This window comes from Salminus brasiliensis, chromosome 24 (assembly GCF_030463535.1).
Source record: "Salminus brasiliensis chromosome 24, fSalBra1.hap2, whole genome shotgun sequence".
Lineage (NCBI taxonomy): Eukaryota > Metazoa > Chordata > Actinopteri > Characiformes > Bryconidae > Salminus > Salminus brasiliensis.
Genome location: NC_132901.1, coordinates 4397732 through 4416704, shown reverse-complemented (window position 1 = coordinate 4416704; position 18973 = coordinate 4397732). Strand labels below are relative to the sequence as shown.

At 42.0% G+C, this 18973-nt stretch overlaps 2 protein-coding genes across 2 annotated transcripts in view; one reads left to right on the top strand and one right to left on the bottom strand.

The window, feature by feature from the left end:
* Positions 1-461: 461 nt before the first annotated feature.
* Positions 462-18973, top strand: part of LOC140546339 (uncharacterized) — a 48726-nt gene continuing 30214 nt past the window's right edge. The window contains exons 1-2 of the mRNA XM_072669528.1: positions 462-636; positions 773-872. Of these exons, the coding sequence (XP_072525629.1) occupies positions 462-636; positions 773-872 (275 nt within the window). The remainder of the gene's footprint in view (positions 637-772; positions 873-18973) is intronic.
* On the bottom strand, positions 6480-17283 carry LOC140547182 (uncharacterized). The gene is made up of 5 exons (XM_072670772.1): positions 17112-17283; positions 15737-16034; positions 8114-8244; positions 7078-7220; positions 6480-6596 (listed from the first exon to the last, which is right to left on the bottom strand). The coding sequence occupies exons 1-5, from the start codon at positions 17281-17283 to the stop codon at positions 6480-6482; spliced, it is 861 nt and encodes a 286-aa protein (XP_072526873.1).

The window sequence follows — 18973 nt, the reverse complement described above, 5'->3', positions numbered from 1 at the left end:
CAACATGAATCAACTGTGAAAATAAATGATTATAGATGAGTTTGTTGTGTGTGCATTTAGCATTGAAGAGAGTGTGAAGCCTGCCAAAGGCTGTGACCTAGAAATGCAATGGCAGCTCAAAGAGAAATCCCCAAACTCACATACAGGCCCTAAACCTTAAAGAGAAACTACAGTGCCCTCCATAGTGTTAAACTTCCTACACAGAGAACACACACATTTCAACATGTTCAATACACTGAATCTGCAGAGACATAAGAGAGCAGATTTAGAGGTGGGCTTGTGAGAACGCTCTGTGCTTTATGCCGACTTGCTGAGGCCTCAACTTCCTGTTCTGAGAGCAGCATATATATATTACACAAACCACAAACACAGAGTCATTTGGAGAGCTGAAGGCTCTGAGGACTGTAGTCTGCAATTAAACCAAAAATAATTATAAACAAGATTTTTCTACTTGTTTCGAAATGAGGAGAGCAGAACCAGAGATGTGTGAGGATGTTTATATGAATTCAGAAATTACAGCAGACCTCAAATCAACTGCTTCAAATGACAGCAAGGACTCATATGAAGAGATCTATGTGAATGAAGACGTCCCAGAGACTCGTGTGACAAGAAGCCATAAAGAAAACATGATCACAGGTACACTCACATACATACAGCTCCACTACTAGAGACACAGCAGCATCACTTCATGAAGGCTCTGAATCAACACTAGTATTCACTGTAAAGTGTAAACTATCATAGGTGTGAAGAGTGTGTTCATTTCTAGCTTCAGGAAGCAGCTCTGCAGGGAGCAGATTCTGTAGACTGATTGCAGTGTTTCTGGGGCTGCTGTGTGTTCTCCTGCTGACTGCCATCACACTTCTGTGGATCAAGTTCAACAACCTGACTGCAGAGAGAGACCAGTTACACACCAGTAACACCAACCTGACTGCAGAGAGAGACCAGTTGCTGAAGAGTAGAGCAGGATTCCAGTGGCAGCTCTCTGAACTGGGTGAGTAAATATTTGTAGGTTTAAAGAGTAATTAAACCCAAAACCTTTTTTAAGCAAGTTTTTTTATTAAAACATTTATCATTTCTTTTATTGTTCAGTGTCAAAAATCACACCATTCTTGTGGTCAGTTCAGCCTCTGCAGAACCCCCTCCAGTTATGCTATAGGCAAAGATGACATACCTCACGTCACATTATGCTAATCAGTCAACCAATGTCCCTGCCCCCTGATCACAATGGTCTCACGATGTGCTGAAGTAATGTAAATCTTGCTCTTTGGTGACAGCTCTCATGGAAGGAACAATCAGAGTTAATGGAGGACCAGGGCTTTAGAGGGACTTGGTGACCAAATGGGGTATGGCTAGTAATAGAACCAGTAAGGATGCTGTGAGCTGTTTCAGCCCAGGCCAGGCCAAGTACCTAGACCAGTCGTATTATGATTATAATGAGAGAAGAACTTTCTGGTTGGCCCTCTCACATTGTTCATTTGACTAGGGATGGCAGCCTGATGTTAAACTAACTGATATTCCCAACTGTTCTATAAATGCTATCCAAACTTAGTAAGCAGTAAACTGGACACCACAGTCAGATTCAATATCCTCCGGAATACCAAAAACACAGGGCCTTGAAACAGGGCCTCGGCAGTTTCCAATAGGTGCCACGATAAAGCTAGTGGGGAGAACAGTAGAGAATTTAACTTTTTGACTGTAAACACTAGAGAGGGCATTGACTTTAATAGGACTTGAGGTTAAACTCACCTGACTTGATAGGATTAGCAGTGTATAGATATTCTAGGTTCTTGCAATCTAGAAACTAGAAAGGGTAAAAGACATTCATTATGTAACTTAGAAAGGTGTAAGGGTACAGACTGTGGCTGGGCAACCTGCTATGCCATCCCCAGCCACCAGAGGGAAACCCAGACCCACAACACACTGATTAGGATCAATCAGCAACACCTGTCCCTTTTCTATTTAAGGACGGCCAACCTCTAGCCTTGTGCTCAGTCTTGGGTTTCTCATACACAAGTCTGGATGGTAAATTGGTAAACCTCCCTCGAGTGTTCTCCTGGGTCTCTTTTCTGATCTCTTGTTGGTCCTGGTTAGACCTAACCTCTTCTTGGGCTTGTCTCAAGTTGCCCCCTGTTCTTCAGTTCACGTATGAAAGGTCAAGTAGTAAATAAATGTACTAGTGGAATACAGCCAACATCAGAGTACGAGTCACTAAATTGCATCTCCCCTTCGTGTTTCAGCTGCATATCAGTCGTCCAAAGCTCACTGTTTGAGTTGAAGCTGGATTAACTCTAAAGCATTACAAATGGTGTCTGAACATTTGTTTTCTCCCTCTGGACCTGGTCTCATCAACCTTTAAATGTAGTGTGTAGGCATGTAGCTGCGCTGTGCAGTCCTGCCGTACAGAACACTGGACCTTGCTTTTCTTTTATTTACACTTTGGACTTACTCCAAAGTGTGTGTGTGTGTGTTTAAATATTGTGTATGAAATATATGATGATGTCAGTAATGTATATCTGAGTGTGTATGTTTGTGTCTAGAAAAAGCCTTGCAGCAAGGTTGGAGGTTTTCGCATGCTATTTTGTACTACATCTCTACTGAGGAGAAGAGCTGGAGTGAGAGCAGAGAGCACTGCAGAGAGAGAGGAGGAGACTTGCTGATCATCAACAGCAGAGAGGAACAGGTGAGAGAGAGAGAAAGAGAGAGAGAGAGAGAGAGATGAATGTGCTTGTGTGATGAAACACATTTACAATAAAGTACATTTTCCTCTTTCTTACTAAGAATGTGTATCTGAATGCCAACAGGACTTTATTGATAAACTACTGAAAGGTCAGTTGACTTGGATTGGTCTGACTGACAGTGAAAGAGAGGGAGTCTGGAAATGGGTGGATGGCTCAGCACTGACCACTGGGTAAGAGAGCACTGAACTGAACACTGATCATGATGCTGACTCTCACTCCTCACTGCTCTGATAAACACATTGATCCTCTGATTCTATCTTGTAGTTTCTGGTTCCCTGGAGAACCCAACAGTAATGCTGGAGATGAAGACTGTGTCCTAACAGGCTATACGTACAATTCTACAAAGGCCTGGGCTGATTATCCCTGTGATAACCGATTTTTTTCTGTCTGTGAAAAAAGTGTGTATTAGAAATAATGGATTTCTCTCTCTCTCATACACACACACGCACACACACACACACCCATGGCACTACTACATGTGGTTCAGAGTGTCACTCATATTTTTTAAAACCTCTAGTTTCCTTGCTGCTCACACTAAATGCCACATGTGTGAGGTTCAATCTGCTCGATCTAAGGTTGCTTATGAGCTCTATTTTACATTTCTTCCTTTCAGGGATTTATGGTTGATTTGATTGATAGATGTACATACAGTATCCTCTCATTTCTGGGTGTGTATTGCTTCTGTAGAGATTACAGTATATTCAGGGGAATTCAGGATTGGAGATGTTTAAGCTTCAGCATTTCATAACCACATAAGTAGAGTAAAGGTCAGACTTAGTGAATGCAGTTTGTAGTATATGCAGAAATTAAGAAAAAAAAAACCTCAAAGATCTTACAAAACCTTACAATGGGCAGATCTGGAGGCAGAGTCTGTGATTGGATGGTTTTCAATGGTAGACCTTGTTGCTGAGAGATAAAGGGTTAATACAAACAGAGAGGAGAGAGTAGATGGGGAAGATCGACACTGCTGTTGTAGGAAGAAGTGAGAAGAACGGAGGACGAGGCCTTATCAGGACTACGGGAAAACGGGTCTACGGGTCACTCTGCTTCTCAAGGTCATGAGGCAAGAATAGAGGCTTTTTTTTTCTTTAATATTTATTCTTTTATTATTCAGTGATTAAATCAGTTATTTTAATTTAATGCTTTTTGCCTCCAGTTTGTCGTTTTTCGCTTCCCTGAATAAACCTGTAAAAAAACATCTGGCAAATCGCTGTGACCTTTGTGACCTGCTGTTTGTCCTGCCAATAAAGCTGACGGGATTGTTTCCCTGATTTCAGTCTGCAGGTTTTCCAAGAGTTGAAGAGTGGTGTGTGAGGGGTGCAGATGAGTCAGCGCATATTAAATGTGTGATTTGTTTTTCAACCTGATTCATAATCTAGTAGTGTTTACTGGTCTGTGAACAGTTTCTTATCTTACTTTTATGCTACAGCACCATTTAAGGTGGATGCAGGGAAGTCTCCAATATGTGCTGGGCTACTGAACTAACTCCCTCTGCAGTCTGTACAGACCACACTGACTCTGTCTTCCCCACAACTCAGTCCACATACTTCTTTCACTTTCAGGGACTGTTCTGTATCTCTCAGCTCATCCAGAAATGCATGTGTAAAATGTGCCTTTCAGTGATGGCTCAAAGCACAAATGACAGTTATTGACTGTAGGGGGAGCTCTAATCCTCAATACTAACACATTTATATATTTCAATTATATTTAGGCCTGTTTGATCTATCTGAGCTTTATTCTTTGCTACAGGGATGAAATCACAAAATACTTTCAGCACAAATTAAAGACTGGTTATAAATGGTGAGTCATATAAAACACTGCTTTTTACTCTTACAATCATTACTTTTAGCTTTGGTTTCAGTGGAGTGTTACTAGGAAAAACAGTAACTGCAGAAAAGGAGGATCTGAGCTCTAATAGAAAAAGAGAAACATATAGAGTGATGCAGCTTTCTTGTCACCAACTCGTCCCCACACTGCAACCTCTAGTTTGATAAGCAGTGTGTGAGTGTCTCTGGCACTGTGCTGGGTTCAGTAGGTTACTCCAGTCTGTGGACTGTGTAGAACTCAGTTTCACATTAAAATAAAGAAAAGAAAAAGAAGGAGCATCAGTTCTGCTCAATAAGAGATGATGACATTCAGCACCCTGGACAGCTCCAGCAAGGTGACCCTGGTGGAGTCTGGGATCCATTTATCATCATCAATAAGCAATAAACCAAAACACTTTCTAATCAACAGCTTATCTGGTGACCTCCGTATAAAATCAAACACTGTCTTTATTCTCTATTGGAGCAGGACTGAATGTGTGTGAGGCAGTTCTCCTGCTGAAAATCACACTTCTGTACAGACTCTGTGCTTTAAAGACTCTATGAGGACTAACAGACTGTAAGAAACATTCACAGTTTGATGCTGGTGTGTTCTACACTAATGTGTGTGAACTCACTATCTTTGGATGCAGGAACTCAGAAATACAGCCGTTGGTTGGATCTGCTTGTAAGCTGCTGATTGGCTCCCTCTTGTGGATCATTATAAGGTGACTCCCAAACTCAGGATGTTTAAAATGCTAACTGGATCTTCCTCAGAAGATTCTAAAATACTGACCAATCACTGATCAGACTCATGTGTTGTGTAATACTGTGGTGTTTGTTGTTCACTGACTGAGACGTGAGAACGCTACAAGCTGGAACTGAGAGCTGAGAGACAGTCAGGAATGATGGAGTTCATAGAATGACTCCAGTTCAGTTAGATAAAGAAATACTTGTAGTTCAGTAATATCATATTTCAATATTTTACAGGCTGACCAACATTGATCATAACCTCCTAAAAGTGTAAAAGTAAATCCACAATTCTCACTAGTTTATAATCCACTATTACTAAACAATAACTGTCATTTCACATTCCATAAATCTACACGCAGATCTGTTTTCAGAAAGATTGATCAATGATATTTTTAAATGGGCGGAGGTTTGTCAACATGAAAAACTTCATTCATTTAAAATAAATTAATTGACTGTAAAATTACAACTACAGTGTTTTTTTTTTTTAAAATGACACATATGATGAATCTCAATCAGCATTTTATTATAAACCATTTCCATAAATTACCATAAGCCTCCATTCATTCTGTAACAGCAGTAACAGAAGCAGTTCTTTAAAAACAAACACCCTAAAGTTCCCAAAACATCTGAATCAGAAAGAGAGAAACACACAGTGAGTTTTATCATCAAAAGATTAAGACGAGAGCAGACCTTCTTCATAGCTTCTTCTTCTAGCAGCTGACTGAATCTTGCTCAGGTTAACACTCATATTCACAGCAAGCTTTACAAAAGAACCAGATTCACATCACCTTCAGAACAAACTGCTCCCACCAAATTCAACTCACTACATTGTTGTTTTATCTCACACATCAGCTCTACTCAGAAACCCCCAACAATCCTGATTCTAATTCTTTTGAACTGTAGTTAATGAATCTGTCTTTGATGAAAACATCTTTGTGTTTTCATGGGGAGAATCATGGGAGAAAGGGTATCTCACAGATCCAGTAGTAGGGTTCATGGCATGGTCTGTCAACCCATCTGATTTCTTCAAAATACTTGTTCACAACACAGTCCTCCTCGTCTCCGAACATATTTATTGGCATCCAGTACCTGAAACAGCATGCAGACTGTTTACTCTATTGAACTGTACTGAACATGTTGAGTAATGGGGTAAAAGCTCATGAATGCATCATAACTCAGTGATCTCTTACACTGTGGTCAGAGCTGTGCCGTCCACCCATTTCCAGACTCCTTCTTCATCTCGGTCAGTCAGACCAATAGAAACCCCATGATTCTTACTCTTGCTCAGATCATCCACAAACTCCTGTTGAGGTGAGAAAGTTCAGGATCATTACAGCTCAGACCAAAACCAGTGTAAAGCAGCACTGTTCAAATAACTGGAGCTAAAAAGTGAAAGATCAATAATTACATACATTATATGGCCAAAAGTATTGGGACAGCAAATGAATGTATTCAATTGAAGGAGTGTCTACAAACATTTGGACATATAATGTATTAGTTTGTGAGTTCAGACCATGCTTTCAACACATGACTGTAGAATGAAGAGAGACTGTATGAAGTTATGAGGAGGCTGGAGTTCAGGCCTAACTTCTCCCCAGTCATAATAGATGGAGGTAGGACTGAGATACAGGGACTTCAGGTATTGTTCTCCTCCTTAAACCTAAATTCTTTTATCTATACAGTACTGTTGTGGATACTGAAGCTTGTTCATACTTTGCTAAATACTACAGTCATGCTGTCCTACAGACAGTGATTACAGTAGGTTACAGTACAGTGAGATTTACCTGTTCCTCTACACTGTTTATGATCACCAGGTCTGCTCCTCTCTCTCTGCAGTCCTGTCGTCCCTCATCCCAGCTCTTCCTTTCAGTGGAGATGTAGTAAAGACTGGTGTTGAAGAACTTCCAGTTCTGCTGCATTGCCTTCACTATACACACACACACACACACACACACACACACACACACACACTCAGTCAGATATACAGAGCTATATTAAAACCTCAAAGTTATCATAGTAGGTGGGGTTGAGTACACAGGCAGGTAAGTGTGAGCAAAGTGAAAACATAAAATGTATGTATTTGAACATATTTTAAATAAGAACCTAAAACCTGCTGAAATATTTACAACATGCTTAGACAAATCTCAGGATGTTTAAAACACAATTAAGTACACTTTCATTACTAGACTGGAGCGGAGAAACCTGTTGGCACCCTGCCAAATGTCATGCATGGGCTGGAGGGGTATAGACAGTGGACAACTGTGTTTTCCGGAATGATGGATGCTGCTCCATTCAATACTTGATGATGAGTTGGGATGAGGTGGGGAGTTAGGATGAGGTGGGGAGGTGGGGTGTTGATCATCCAACATACTGACCTCACTAACGCTCTTGTCACTGAATGCTGGTTGACCAAGATGACCAGCTTGACCAAACTCATCAATCAGTTTGATCACTTCCATTAAAACAAATAAAACATATACTATGCTGGTGAAGAGCTTTGCTAGTCAACTAGTGTAATCACCTGGATTACCAGTATAGGGTATAGTTTCGACTGGATTACCAGTTTTTCAACTACCATCTGCTTGGACCATCTAAAACCAGCAACCGGCAAAGCAGCAAAAGCTGCTCTTGAGCTGGATCTTCCAGCAGGGTAGTGTTTGTGATGGTTTTTGAGGTTTCCAATATAGTGGCCAGTAAGTGTATATTTCACAGGTTCAGTAAAGTTTACTCTTTAGTTTTTGAAAAAAGAGAAAGAGACAGTTTTCCTGAAGTGGACAGTTGTTTACCTACCCAGTTCAGAAAGGCTCCTCTGGAGTCCACCTTTCTCCCTTTGTAGCTTTCCTTCGTAACTGGTATGTAACTGGTCTCTCTCTGCAGTCAGGTTGGTGTAACTGGTCTGTAACTGGTCTCTCTCTGCAGTCAGGTTGGTGTTACTGGTCTGTAACTGGTCTCTCTCTGCAGTCAGGTTGTCGAACTTGATCCACAGCAGTGTGATGGCAGTCAGCAGGAGAACACACAGCAGCCCCAGACACACTGCAGTCAGTCTGTAGGATCTGCTTTCTGCAGAGCTCATTACTGGAAAAATGAGTGAATTGTTAGGATGCTGTCCATTAGGTAAAAATCATGGGCTAAACAAGTATCCAGTCTGCTCCACCTTCCAGCACAAAGACGTCTGAGAGCAAAACCATGTAGCTGGTGGTTTGGGAATGCCTGAGTTGGATTTACTACTGTAGATATTCTGTAGGAGGAGAGACACCATCACAGACCAGATCTCCAAACATATTATGCTGCCAGGCTGAGGACAGCTGAGAGGATCATCGGAGTCTCTCTCCCCTCCGTCATGGACATTTACACTGCCCGCTGCATCCGCAAAGCAACCAGCATTGTGGATGACTCCACCCACCATTCACACAGACTGTTCACCCTCCTGCCATCTGGAAGAAGGTACCACAGCATCCGGTCCAACACGACCAGACTCTGCAATATATGTGGTTTGGTGGCTCACCCAGGAAAACAGAGCCAGTTTGATGGCTCACCCAGCAGGACAGTGCCAGTTTGATGGCTCACTCAGCAGGACAGTGCCAGTTTGATGGCTCACCTAGCAGGACAGTGCCAGTGTGATGGCACACCCAGCAGAACAGTGCCAGTTTCATGGCTCACCCAGCAGAACAGTGCTAGTTTGATAGCCCAGGCACCAAAACAGTGCCAGTTTCAGGGCTCACCCAGCAGGACAGTGCAGTTTGGTGGCTCACCCAGCAGGACAGTGCAGTTTGGTGGCTCACCCAGCAGAACAGTGCCAGTTTGGGGGCTCACCCAGTAGGACAGTGTCATTTGGTGGCTCACCTAGCAGGACAATGCCAGTTTGATGGTTCACCCAGCAGGACAGTGCCAGTTTAATGGCTCACCCAGCAGGACAGTGCCAGTTTAATGGCTCACCCAGCAGGACAGTGTCGTTTGGTGGCTCACCCAGGAAAACATTGCCAGTTTGATGGCTCACTCAGCAGGACAGTGTGGTTTGGTGGCTCACCCAGGAAAACAGTGCCAGTTTGATGGCTCACCCAGCAGGACAGTGTGGTTTGGTGGCTCACCCAGGAAAACAGTGCCAGTTTGATGGCTCACCCAGCAGAAACATGCCAGTTTGATGGCTTACCCAGCAGGACAGTGTCGTTTGGTGGCTCACCCAGGAAAACAGAGCCAGTTTGATGGCTCACCCAGCAAGACAGTATCGTTTGGTGGCTCACCCAGGAGAACAGTGCAGTTTGATGGTACAGGCAGCTAAAAATATTGAAATGTTTTATTTTCTTTCACTTTAAATCAACATTGTCTGTTTACTCCTGGCAGTAATAGATATTTTAATCAGGGGTGGCCAAACTTTAGCATGCCACTGTATGTTCATGTCCTGAGAAGAAGGTTTAAGATGAGCAGCTGATGACCACTGATTTGTACGAGGTTTGGTCCATCATTAAATCAACTTCAGAATGTGTTTCATTCCCTAGGAGGGTAAGGACTTAACACGTCTCCTCTGATACATGAGTGGCCACCGCCTCTTTTTGAACAGCCACCGATCTGGCATTGCCGGACGCTTAAAGGAAAGCATTTCAGTGTTACAGTAGAGTTCCTACAGAATACAGCTCAGTATTTCAGTATTCTAGTATTTACTGTCTCTAAAAGAAGAGATTCAATAAAGGATTAGTAATGATACCTGCTTGTGTCTGTAGCTTCCTCCTCGTGTTGACTGCCTCTGTCTCTGTGTTGGGGTCAAGGCCTCCAACAGCATCTGCACTTTCATAAATAACTACAGTTATCTCCTCTTCATCCGCTCCGCCCTCAAAGTAGATCACTTCATCATAAACACTGAGAGACATCTCTAATCTCTGAAAGACTAAAACACTGAATTACTGCGTCTCTGTAGGAACACTACAGCACTGCTGCACGGCTCGGCTAGTTTAACTGCATTAGACGTATTAGTAAAGGAAGTGACCAAACCTATCTTTAAACAGTTTCCTGTTTGTGCTGGAGGTGTGAATGCAGCAGAGCCCCTCATGCTCTTTCTTAAAGCTGGTTCTCACCCTCATACACTTTTACATTTATGAGATATTATAATAAAATCTGAGTTTAGCTTCTTTATGTCTGTTTAGATTTTCGTGCATGGTTCTGAATGTCCAGCCCATCTATCATTCCACATTTCTAATGAGTGTTTTTACCCCCTGTTTCACACACTGATCAGTAGCAGCAGTTTGATTCTCTCTCATAGATGAACTGAAGATCATCAACTGATCCATTCAGAAAACCAGAGTCCAACAGATTCACTAAACCGTGCTTTGAAGAACCAGCACTGTTGCTCCTCTTCAGTGATGGAACTGCGACTGTTTTCCTCTAGAGGGCAGTAGAGAAGTGTGTGTGCTGTGAAAGTAAATGGGATCTACAGGTGCTGGTCATACAATTAGAATATAATGAAAAGTTGATTTTAATTTTTGTAATTTCATTCAAAAATGTTTAATTCATTCATTACACACAGACTGATTTATTTCAAGTGTTTATTTCTTTTCATTTTGATGGTTATAACTGACAACTAATGAAACCCTAAATTCAGTATCTCAGAAAATTAGAATATTGTTCAATATTGAAGACACCTGATGCCACACTCTAATCAGCTAATTAACTCTGCAAAGGCCTTTAAATGGCTCACTGCTGACATGACAGTTGTCCAAAAGACAACCTTTGACACCTTGCACAAGGAGGGCAAGACACAAAAGGCCATTACTAAAGAAGCTTGCTGTTCACAAAACTCTGTGTCCAAGCACATTAATAGAGAGGCGAAGGGAAGGAAAAGATGTGGTAGAAAAAAGTGTACAAGCAATAGGGATAACCGCACCCTGGAGAGCATTGTAAAACAAAACTCAGAGTCTGGAGGAAGAGAGGAGATGCACAGAATCCACGTTGCTTGAGGTCCATTGTAAAGTTTCCATAGTCAGTGATGGTTTGGGGTGCCATGTCATCTGCTGGTCCACTGTGTTTTCTGAGGTCCAAGGTCAACGCAGCCATCTACCAGGAAGTTTTAGAGCACTTCATGCTTCCTGCTGCTGACCAACTTTATGGGGTGCAGATTTCACCTGCACACAGTGCCAAAGCTACCAGTACCTGGTTTAAGGACCATGATATCCCTGTTCTTAAATGGCCAGCAAACTTGCCTGACCTTAACCCAATGGAAAATCTATGGGATATTGTGAAGAGACAGAGGCGATATGCCAGACCCAACAATGCAGAAGAGCTGAGGACCACTGTCAGAGCAACCTGTACTCTCATAACATCCGAGCAGTGCCACAGACTGATTGACTCCATGCCACGCCACATTGCTGTGGTAATCCAGGCTAATGGAGCCCCAACTAAGTACTGAGTGCTGTACATGCTCACACTTTTCATGTTCATATTTTTCATTTGGCCAACATTTATAAAAATCCTTTTTTTGTTTTGGTCTTAAGTAATATTCTAATTTTCTGAGATACTGAATTTGGGGTTTAATTAGTTGTCAGTTATAACCATCCAAATTAAAAGAAATAAACACTTAAATATATTAGTCTGTGTGTAATGAATGAATATAATATACAAGTTTCACTTTTTGAATGGAATTACTGAAATAAATCAAATTTTTTTATGATATTCTAATTTTATGACCAGTACCTGTATTTGATAAATAGGAAGCTTTATCTTTTATTTATTTGTTTATGTTTTAAGTTGAAACAACCTTTTTTTAGTGAGATATAGGGAGGTAACCTCCTGATAGTGCTGTATTGTGTGTAAGTGTAAGTGTTGTTAAGTCATTAGTAGATGATGTGTTCAGTATTTATTAATATTAAAAATCTAGTTACACTCAGCTGAATAAACAACACATTTAAAAGCACATTTTGACCTAGTTCTCCTCCCCAATATCAGAATTTCAGAGGCAATTACCAATCCCACTCGTTAGTACTCTCCCCCTCACATGTAATGCTCCCGATCATGGTGATGGCGATTTAGGCTGATAGATGATGACAGGCAGCAAGACCTGGGATTCAAACCAGCGATCTTTGGGTCATGGGGGCAGTGCCTGAACCACTCAGAGCCCCCATGAGTACAGAATTCAATATCAGTAGTTTAAAATAGCTGTGAATGTGGATCAACCAATCAGATGAAAAGATCAGATATAGAAACTGTCAGGATTTAAAAACGGTCACTTTAACTTTACTGTAAAAGCAATTTCCACATTCCACAGTTTCTGCAACTGAAGCAACATTCCAGACCTGGACTCCACAAGACCTCTGAAATCATCCTGTGGTATCTGACACCAAGACGTTAGCAGCAGACCCTGTAAGTCCTGTAGGTTGTGGGGGTCGGACCTCCATAGATTACATCAATGAGCCTTAGGTGCTCACGTCCTGTCGCTGGTTCACAGATGGTTCTTTTTTTGGAGCAGTTTTGGTAGGTACTGACCACTGCATACCTGGGAGCACCCCACAGAACCTGCCTGATGTTTTGGTGATGTTCTGACCCAGTCGTCTAGCCATCACAATTTGACCCCTATGAATACTGGACCATTTTTACTGCTTTTAATATTAACTTTGAGAACTGACTGTTTACTTGCGTCCTGATAAATTCACCCTTTGACAGATGCCACTGTAGATGAAGACAATCAGTTCACTTCACCTGACCTGTAAGTGGTGCTAAAGTTATGGCTGATCATTTCTCATATTTAAAGACAGTCTGTGGGATGTGGCAGCATATTTTGGACTTTTATAAAAGTTTTTAATGTAAATTAAATAAGTCATTTGTTTAAAACTGCATTTGCTACGTGAGAGTGCAGGGGCAGTTTCACTGAAATGACTGTATTTTGCCATTCTAATTTCACTGTCTTCATGGTAGCACTCTTTAAACCATTTATTGTAACATAGTAGGTGAGGCTGGCTGCATGTGCAAATGGACTTTAATAGGGCTAAAGAAAACACTTCATTGTCAGGACAGGCAGAGATCAGGGGACAGGCAGGCAGGTACAATACAGGCAAATCCATAACCCAGGTCAATAAACAAAACAGAATAAACAACAATGCATCACAAACACATCAAAGATTGATAGAGTCACAGTGACTTCACCAAGAACCCTCCAAACTGAGGAGCTCAAGAGGAGTCCTACTCAGTCCAATGATGAACAGCACCTCTGTGCTGGAGGTGAGCCTCAGGTGAAGGGTGGAGCTTAGCTCTTGCACACTGAGGCACTGAGGCCAGCAGAGGGAGACATTACAGTGAGCTTCAGCTCTGCCAACATGTAAATACATGTAAATGTATTTGTAGCCCCAGTTTATGGACATGAGGTCACTCCTAAAAACACCACCCACCCACATCCCACCCACAGCTTGTGATTGACAGAACTGCCTCATTGACCTTGAAAATGCAAGTGCAGGCAGAGCTGCTAAACTGATGATTTTATAAGGTTGGAAACCTGAGCCTTAAAGCACTCTACCAGTTACACCAGTACATACAGTCATGGGAGAAAGGGTATCTCACAGATCCAGTAGTAAGGTTCATGGTATGGTCTGTCAGCCCATCTGTCTCCTTCTAAATACCTGTTTACAACACAGTCCTCCTCGTCTCTGAACACATTTCTATGCGTCCAGTACCTGAAACAGCATGCAGACTGTTCATTGTATTGAACTGTACTGAACATGTTGAGTAATGATGTAAAAGCTCATTAATGCATCATAACTCATAACATAAGTGATCTCTTACACTGTGGTCAGAGCTGTGCCGTCCACCCATTTCCAGACTCCTCCTTCCTCTCGGTCAGTCAGACCAATAGAAACCCCATGATTCTTACTCTTACTCAGATCATCCACAAACTTCTGTTAAGGTGAGAAAGTTCAGGATCATTACAGCTCAGACCAAAACCAGTGTAAAGCAGCACTGTTCAAATAACTGGAGCTAAAAAGTGAAAGATCAATAATTACATACATTATATGGCCAAAAGTATTGGGACAGCAAGTATTCAATAGAAGGAGTGTCTACAAACATTTGGACATATAATGTATTAGTTTGTGAGTTCAGACCATGCTTTCAACACGTGACTGTAGAATGAAGAGAGACTGCATGAAGTTATGAGGAGGCTGGGGTTCAGGCCTAACTTCTCCCCAGTCATGATAGATGGAGGTAGGACTGAGATACAGGGACTTCAGGTATTGTTCTCCTCCTTAAACCTAAATTCTTTTATCTATACAGTACTGTTGTGGATACTGAAGCTTGTTCATACTTTGCTAAATACTACAGTCATGCTGTGCTACAGACAGTGATTACAGTAGGTTACAGTACAGTGAGATTTACCTGTTCCTCTACACTGTTTATGATCACCAGGTCTGCTCCTCTCTCTCTGCAGTCCTGTCGTCCCTCATCCCAGCTCTTCCTTTCAGTGGAGATGTAGTAAAGACTGGTGTTGAAGATCTTCCAGTTCTGCTGCATTGCCCTCACTATACACACACACACACACACACACACACACACACACTCAGTCAGATATACAGAGCTATATTAAAACCTCAAAGTTATCATAGTAGGTGGGGTTGAGTACACAGGCAGGCAAGTGTGATCAAAGTTTACTCGCAAGCATTTGATGAAAACATAAAATGTATGTATTTGAACATATTTTAAATAAGAACCTAAAACCTGCTGAAATATTTACATGATTAGACAAATCTCAGGATGTTCAAAACACAATTAAGTACACTTTTATTACTAGAGTGGAGCAGATAAAAACAAAAGAAACCTATTGGCACCCTGCCAAATGTCATGCATGGGCTGGAAGGGTATAGACAGTGGAACTGTGTTTTCCGGAATGATGGATGCTGCTCCATTCAATACTTGATGATGAGCTGGGATGAGGTGGGGAGATAAGAGGAGGTGGGGTGTTGATCATTCAGCATACTGACCTCACTAACACTCTTGTCACTGAATGCTGGTTGACCAAGATGACCAACTTGACCAAACTCATCAATCGGTTTGATCACTTCCATTAAAACAAATAAAACATATACTGTGAAAAGCTTTGCTAGTCAACCAGTGTAACCAGCTGGATTACCAGTATAGGGTAAGTTTTCGACTGGATTACCAGTTTTTCAACTACCTTGACCACCAGAGACCAGCTTGGACCATCTGAAACCAGAAACCGGCAAAGCAGCAAAAGCTGCTCTTGAGCTGGATCTTCCAGCAGGGTAGTGTTTGTGATGGTTTTTGAGGTTTCCAATATAGTGGCCAGTAAGTGTATATTTCACAGGTTCAGTAAAGTTTACTCTTTAGTTTTTGAAAAAAGAGAAAGAGACAGTTTTCCTGAAGTGTACCATTGTTCACCTACCCAGTTCAGAAAGGCTCCTCTGGAGTCTATCTTTCTGCCTTTGTAGCTTTCCTTCGTAACTGGTGTGTAACTGGTCTCTCTCTTTAGTCAGGTTGGTGTAACTGGTGTGTAACTGGTCTCTCTCTGCAGTCAGGTTGGTGTAACTGGTGTGTAACTGGTCTCTCTCTGCAGTCAGGTTGGTGTATCTGGTGTGTAACTGGTATCTTTCTGCAGTCAGGTTTGTGTAACCGGTGTGTAACTGGTCTCTCTCTGCAGTCAGGTTGTTGAAGTTGACCCACAGCAGTGTGATGGCAGTCAGCAGAAGAACACACAGCAGCCCCAGACACACTGCAGTCAGTCTGTAGCATCTGCTTCCTGCAGAGTGACTCTCTATGGTGGAAACACAGATACATGAGCTTCAGTCAGAACCAGTATCACTGTTTAAACACAGGTAAACTCTCCCAAGTGACTCTAAGAGATGAACACAGAAGGAGGAGAACGCTGGATTGAGACTCTGTGCTCTCAGATTTGAGGCCTTTTCCTCTAAATTAGTGTGATGTGAGCCTCAGTTAGCTGGAACACAGTCTGTGACGTGGTGCTTAGCCTGATAGCTACCTTACTTAAGCCCACACAGCTGGCTACAAATCCAAACTCAGCAGAACCTGCTGCCTTTTCTCAATTAGCTAGCTAGTTGAAGAGATCGTAACTGGTTTGTTGGTTAGCTTTTTGCTTAGCACCCAGTCAACCTCTGGCTTCATTACATCACACCACAGTCACTCATCTTCTCTGAGCAGATACCCACAGTGTCACTTCCTCTGTTCGAGGCTTCTCTCTTTCCTGGTCAGCTCAGCATTAACTTTTAGCCTTGCTTCCATACTTGACAGTAGCCGTTCTATATACCCTTTCATTAGTGGGCTGGCTGTATTTCACTTTATTTTGGGGGTAAATATAACTTTCAGGTACTTAACTCTCATTATTCAACTATGCCAAGATAATCATCAGCTCCTCATCTATGACTGATCAAATCCAGCAGTCAGATCATCCAGACTGTCTGTGGTCTGACTTCACATCAAACCACGTCTTTGTGAGAGCTGTATAAAACCCATGCTGATCTCTCAGTAACCAGAGAACAGTTCTGTAGTGTGAGTCTGACCTATAGTGGGGTCTCTCTGTTGACCAATCCTACCTAAAACTAAACTACACCTTTATCAGTATGAGATACCTGTGTTTACTGAGAGCTTCTCAAGAACCTGTGATCTACAGATGTTCTCTACAGTCCAATACAAAGATGCACTGATAGCTGTACTGTAGTAATGCTGCTTGTTCTTTACCACCACTAAAACAGTTCACCTAGTCCAGAAGTGCAGCATTACAGTAGAGCTCCTACAGAATACAGCTCAGTGTTCCAGTATTCTAGTATTTACTGTCTCTAAAAGAAGAGATTCAATAAAGGATTAGTAATGATACCTGCTTGTTGTGTCTGTGGCTTCCTCCTCGTGTTGACGGCCTCCATCTCTGTGTTGGGGTCATGTCCTCTAACAGCGTCTACACTCTCATAGATCTCCACCACCATCTCCACCCTATCTCCTCTGTTCATCTCCTCAGTTCCAATCACTTCATCATAAACACTGAGAGACATCTCTAATCTCTGAAAGACTGAAACACTGAATTACTGCGTCTCTGTAGGAACACTACAGCACTGCTGCATGGCTCGGCTAGTTTAACTGCATTAGTGGAGTTAATGCAGGAAGTGACCAAGTACCACCAACAGTTTCCTGTGTGTGCTGGAGGTGTGAATGCAGCAGAGCCCCTCATGCTCTTTCGTAAAGCCGGTTCTCACCCTCATACACCTTTACATTTATGAGATATTATAATAAAATCTGAGTTTAGCTTCTTTATGTCTTCAAGCACGGCTCGGCTCGACCCGCCATCCCTCAAAATCCGCGGAAGACAAGCGTCCAGGCTTTTTTCTGTCCTGGCACCAAAGTGGTGGAACGAGCTGCCCCTGGATGTCCGAACGGCCGAGTCACTCGCTGTCTTCAAACGCAGACTGAAGACCCACCTCTTCAGAGAGTACTTGGACGAATAGTTCTATGGTCGCCTTATTGTATTGTGTTTAGTAATGTCTAAGCTTGGAGGTATCTTTTGTATTATTAGTCTATTCTAACTAGCTGAGGTTTTCTTGGGTAAATAGCAAAGCACTTTGTAAGTCGCTCTGGATAAGAGCCTCTGCTAAATGCCGTAAATGTAAATGTAAATATAATGTCTGTTTAGATTTCCATGCACGGTTCTGAATGTCCAGCCCATCTATCATTCCACATTTCTAATGAGTGTTTTACCCCCTGTTTCACACACTGATCAGTAGCAGCAGTTTGATTCTCTCTCATAGATGAACTGAAGATCATCAACTGATCCATTCAGAAAACCAGAGTCCAGCAGATTCACTAAACCATGCTTTGAAGAACCAGCACTGTTGCTCCTCTTCAGTGATGGAGCTGCGGCTGTTTTCCTCTAGAGGGCAGTAGAGAAGTGTGTGTGCTGTGGAAAATAATGCAGCTCTCCTTATCAGTCAGAGCTGTATATTTATTATATATATTTATATATACATTGTGAAATGTCGATGTAATGTTTGTCCTTCTATTTTTTTTTTTATCAGTGAACTCAAGTCTGGGTCCAGCTGTGCTAAGTTAAGCTGATATACTAAACAAGTGTATGCTTCATTAAATTCTCACCTCAACCACGTGACGGTCTTCTGCACGTACAGCTACCATGTGACATTACAGCTTACATGCTTAAGCCCACACACAGGCTTATACAGGCATGTCTTTATCTGTAACTGTCTCAGTTCTTTAGTTCTCAGTTCTCAGTTGTTTATACAGACTTACTCCATCTGCATGCACAATGATACATGCACACTGATATATATTTAAACCTATAAATCTATCATCTATCTTTAAATCTATAAAACTATCAACAATTTGATTACTTGTGAAGTTCACTGTAATTATTGTGTTTAGGCTCAGCAGTAAAGCACAGCAGTAGGATCTAAAGGGCTAAAGATGGCGGCCTTCAAGTGAGATCTGGGTGACAGACTGAGGATGGAGGAGAGAGGAATCATGGAGGCAGATATCAGTCCACTGTGTCCACACTTATATTAGTCAATAGGTGAATTTCCTAGTGAGTGACTAAAGCTTAGGGTTTAGGGTGTCTGCTAATGTTTTGATAGAGAAGAGACCTACAGGCAACAGCACTCAGGTTCCTCCAACCACATTTACACCCACTGACTGATTTTACCACAGTATAATGCCCACTTTACCCCTCTTTACAGC

What these genes read in the sequence shown, in the direction of transcription:
- LOC140547182 (XM_072670772.1), bottom strand. Translation starts at nt 17,283, where the DNA reads ATGTCTCTCAGTGTTTATGATGAAGTGATTGGAACTGAGGAGATGAAC. An exon ending in GCCACAGACACAACAAGCAG is followed by an intron (nt 16,035 to 17,111) that starts GTATCATTACTA and finishes TTTCCACCATAG; the next exon opens with AGAGTCACTCTGCAGGAAGC. An exon ending in CTGACTAAAGAGAGAGACCA is followed by an intron (nt 8,245 to 15,736) that starts GTTACACACCAG and finishes GACTGCAGAGAG; the next exon opens with AGACCAGTTACAGACCAGTA.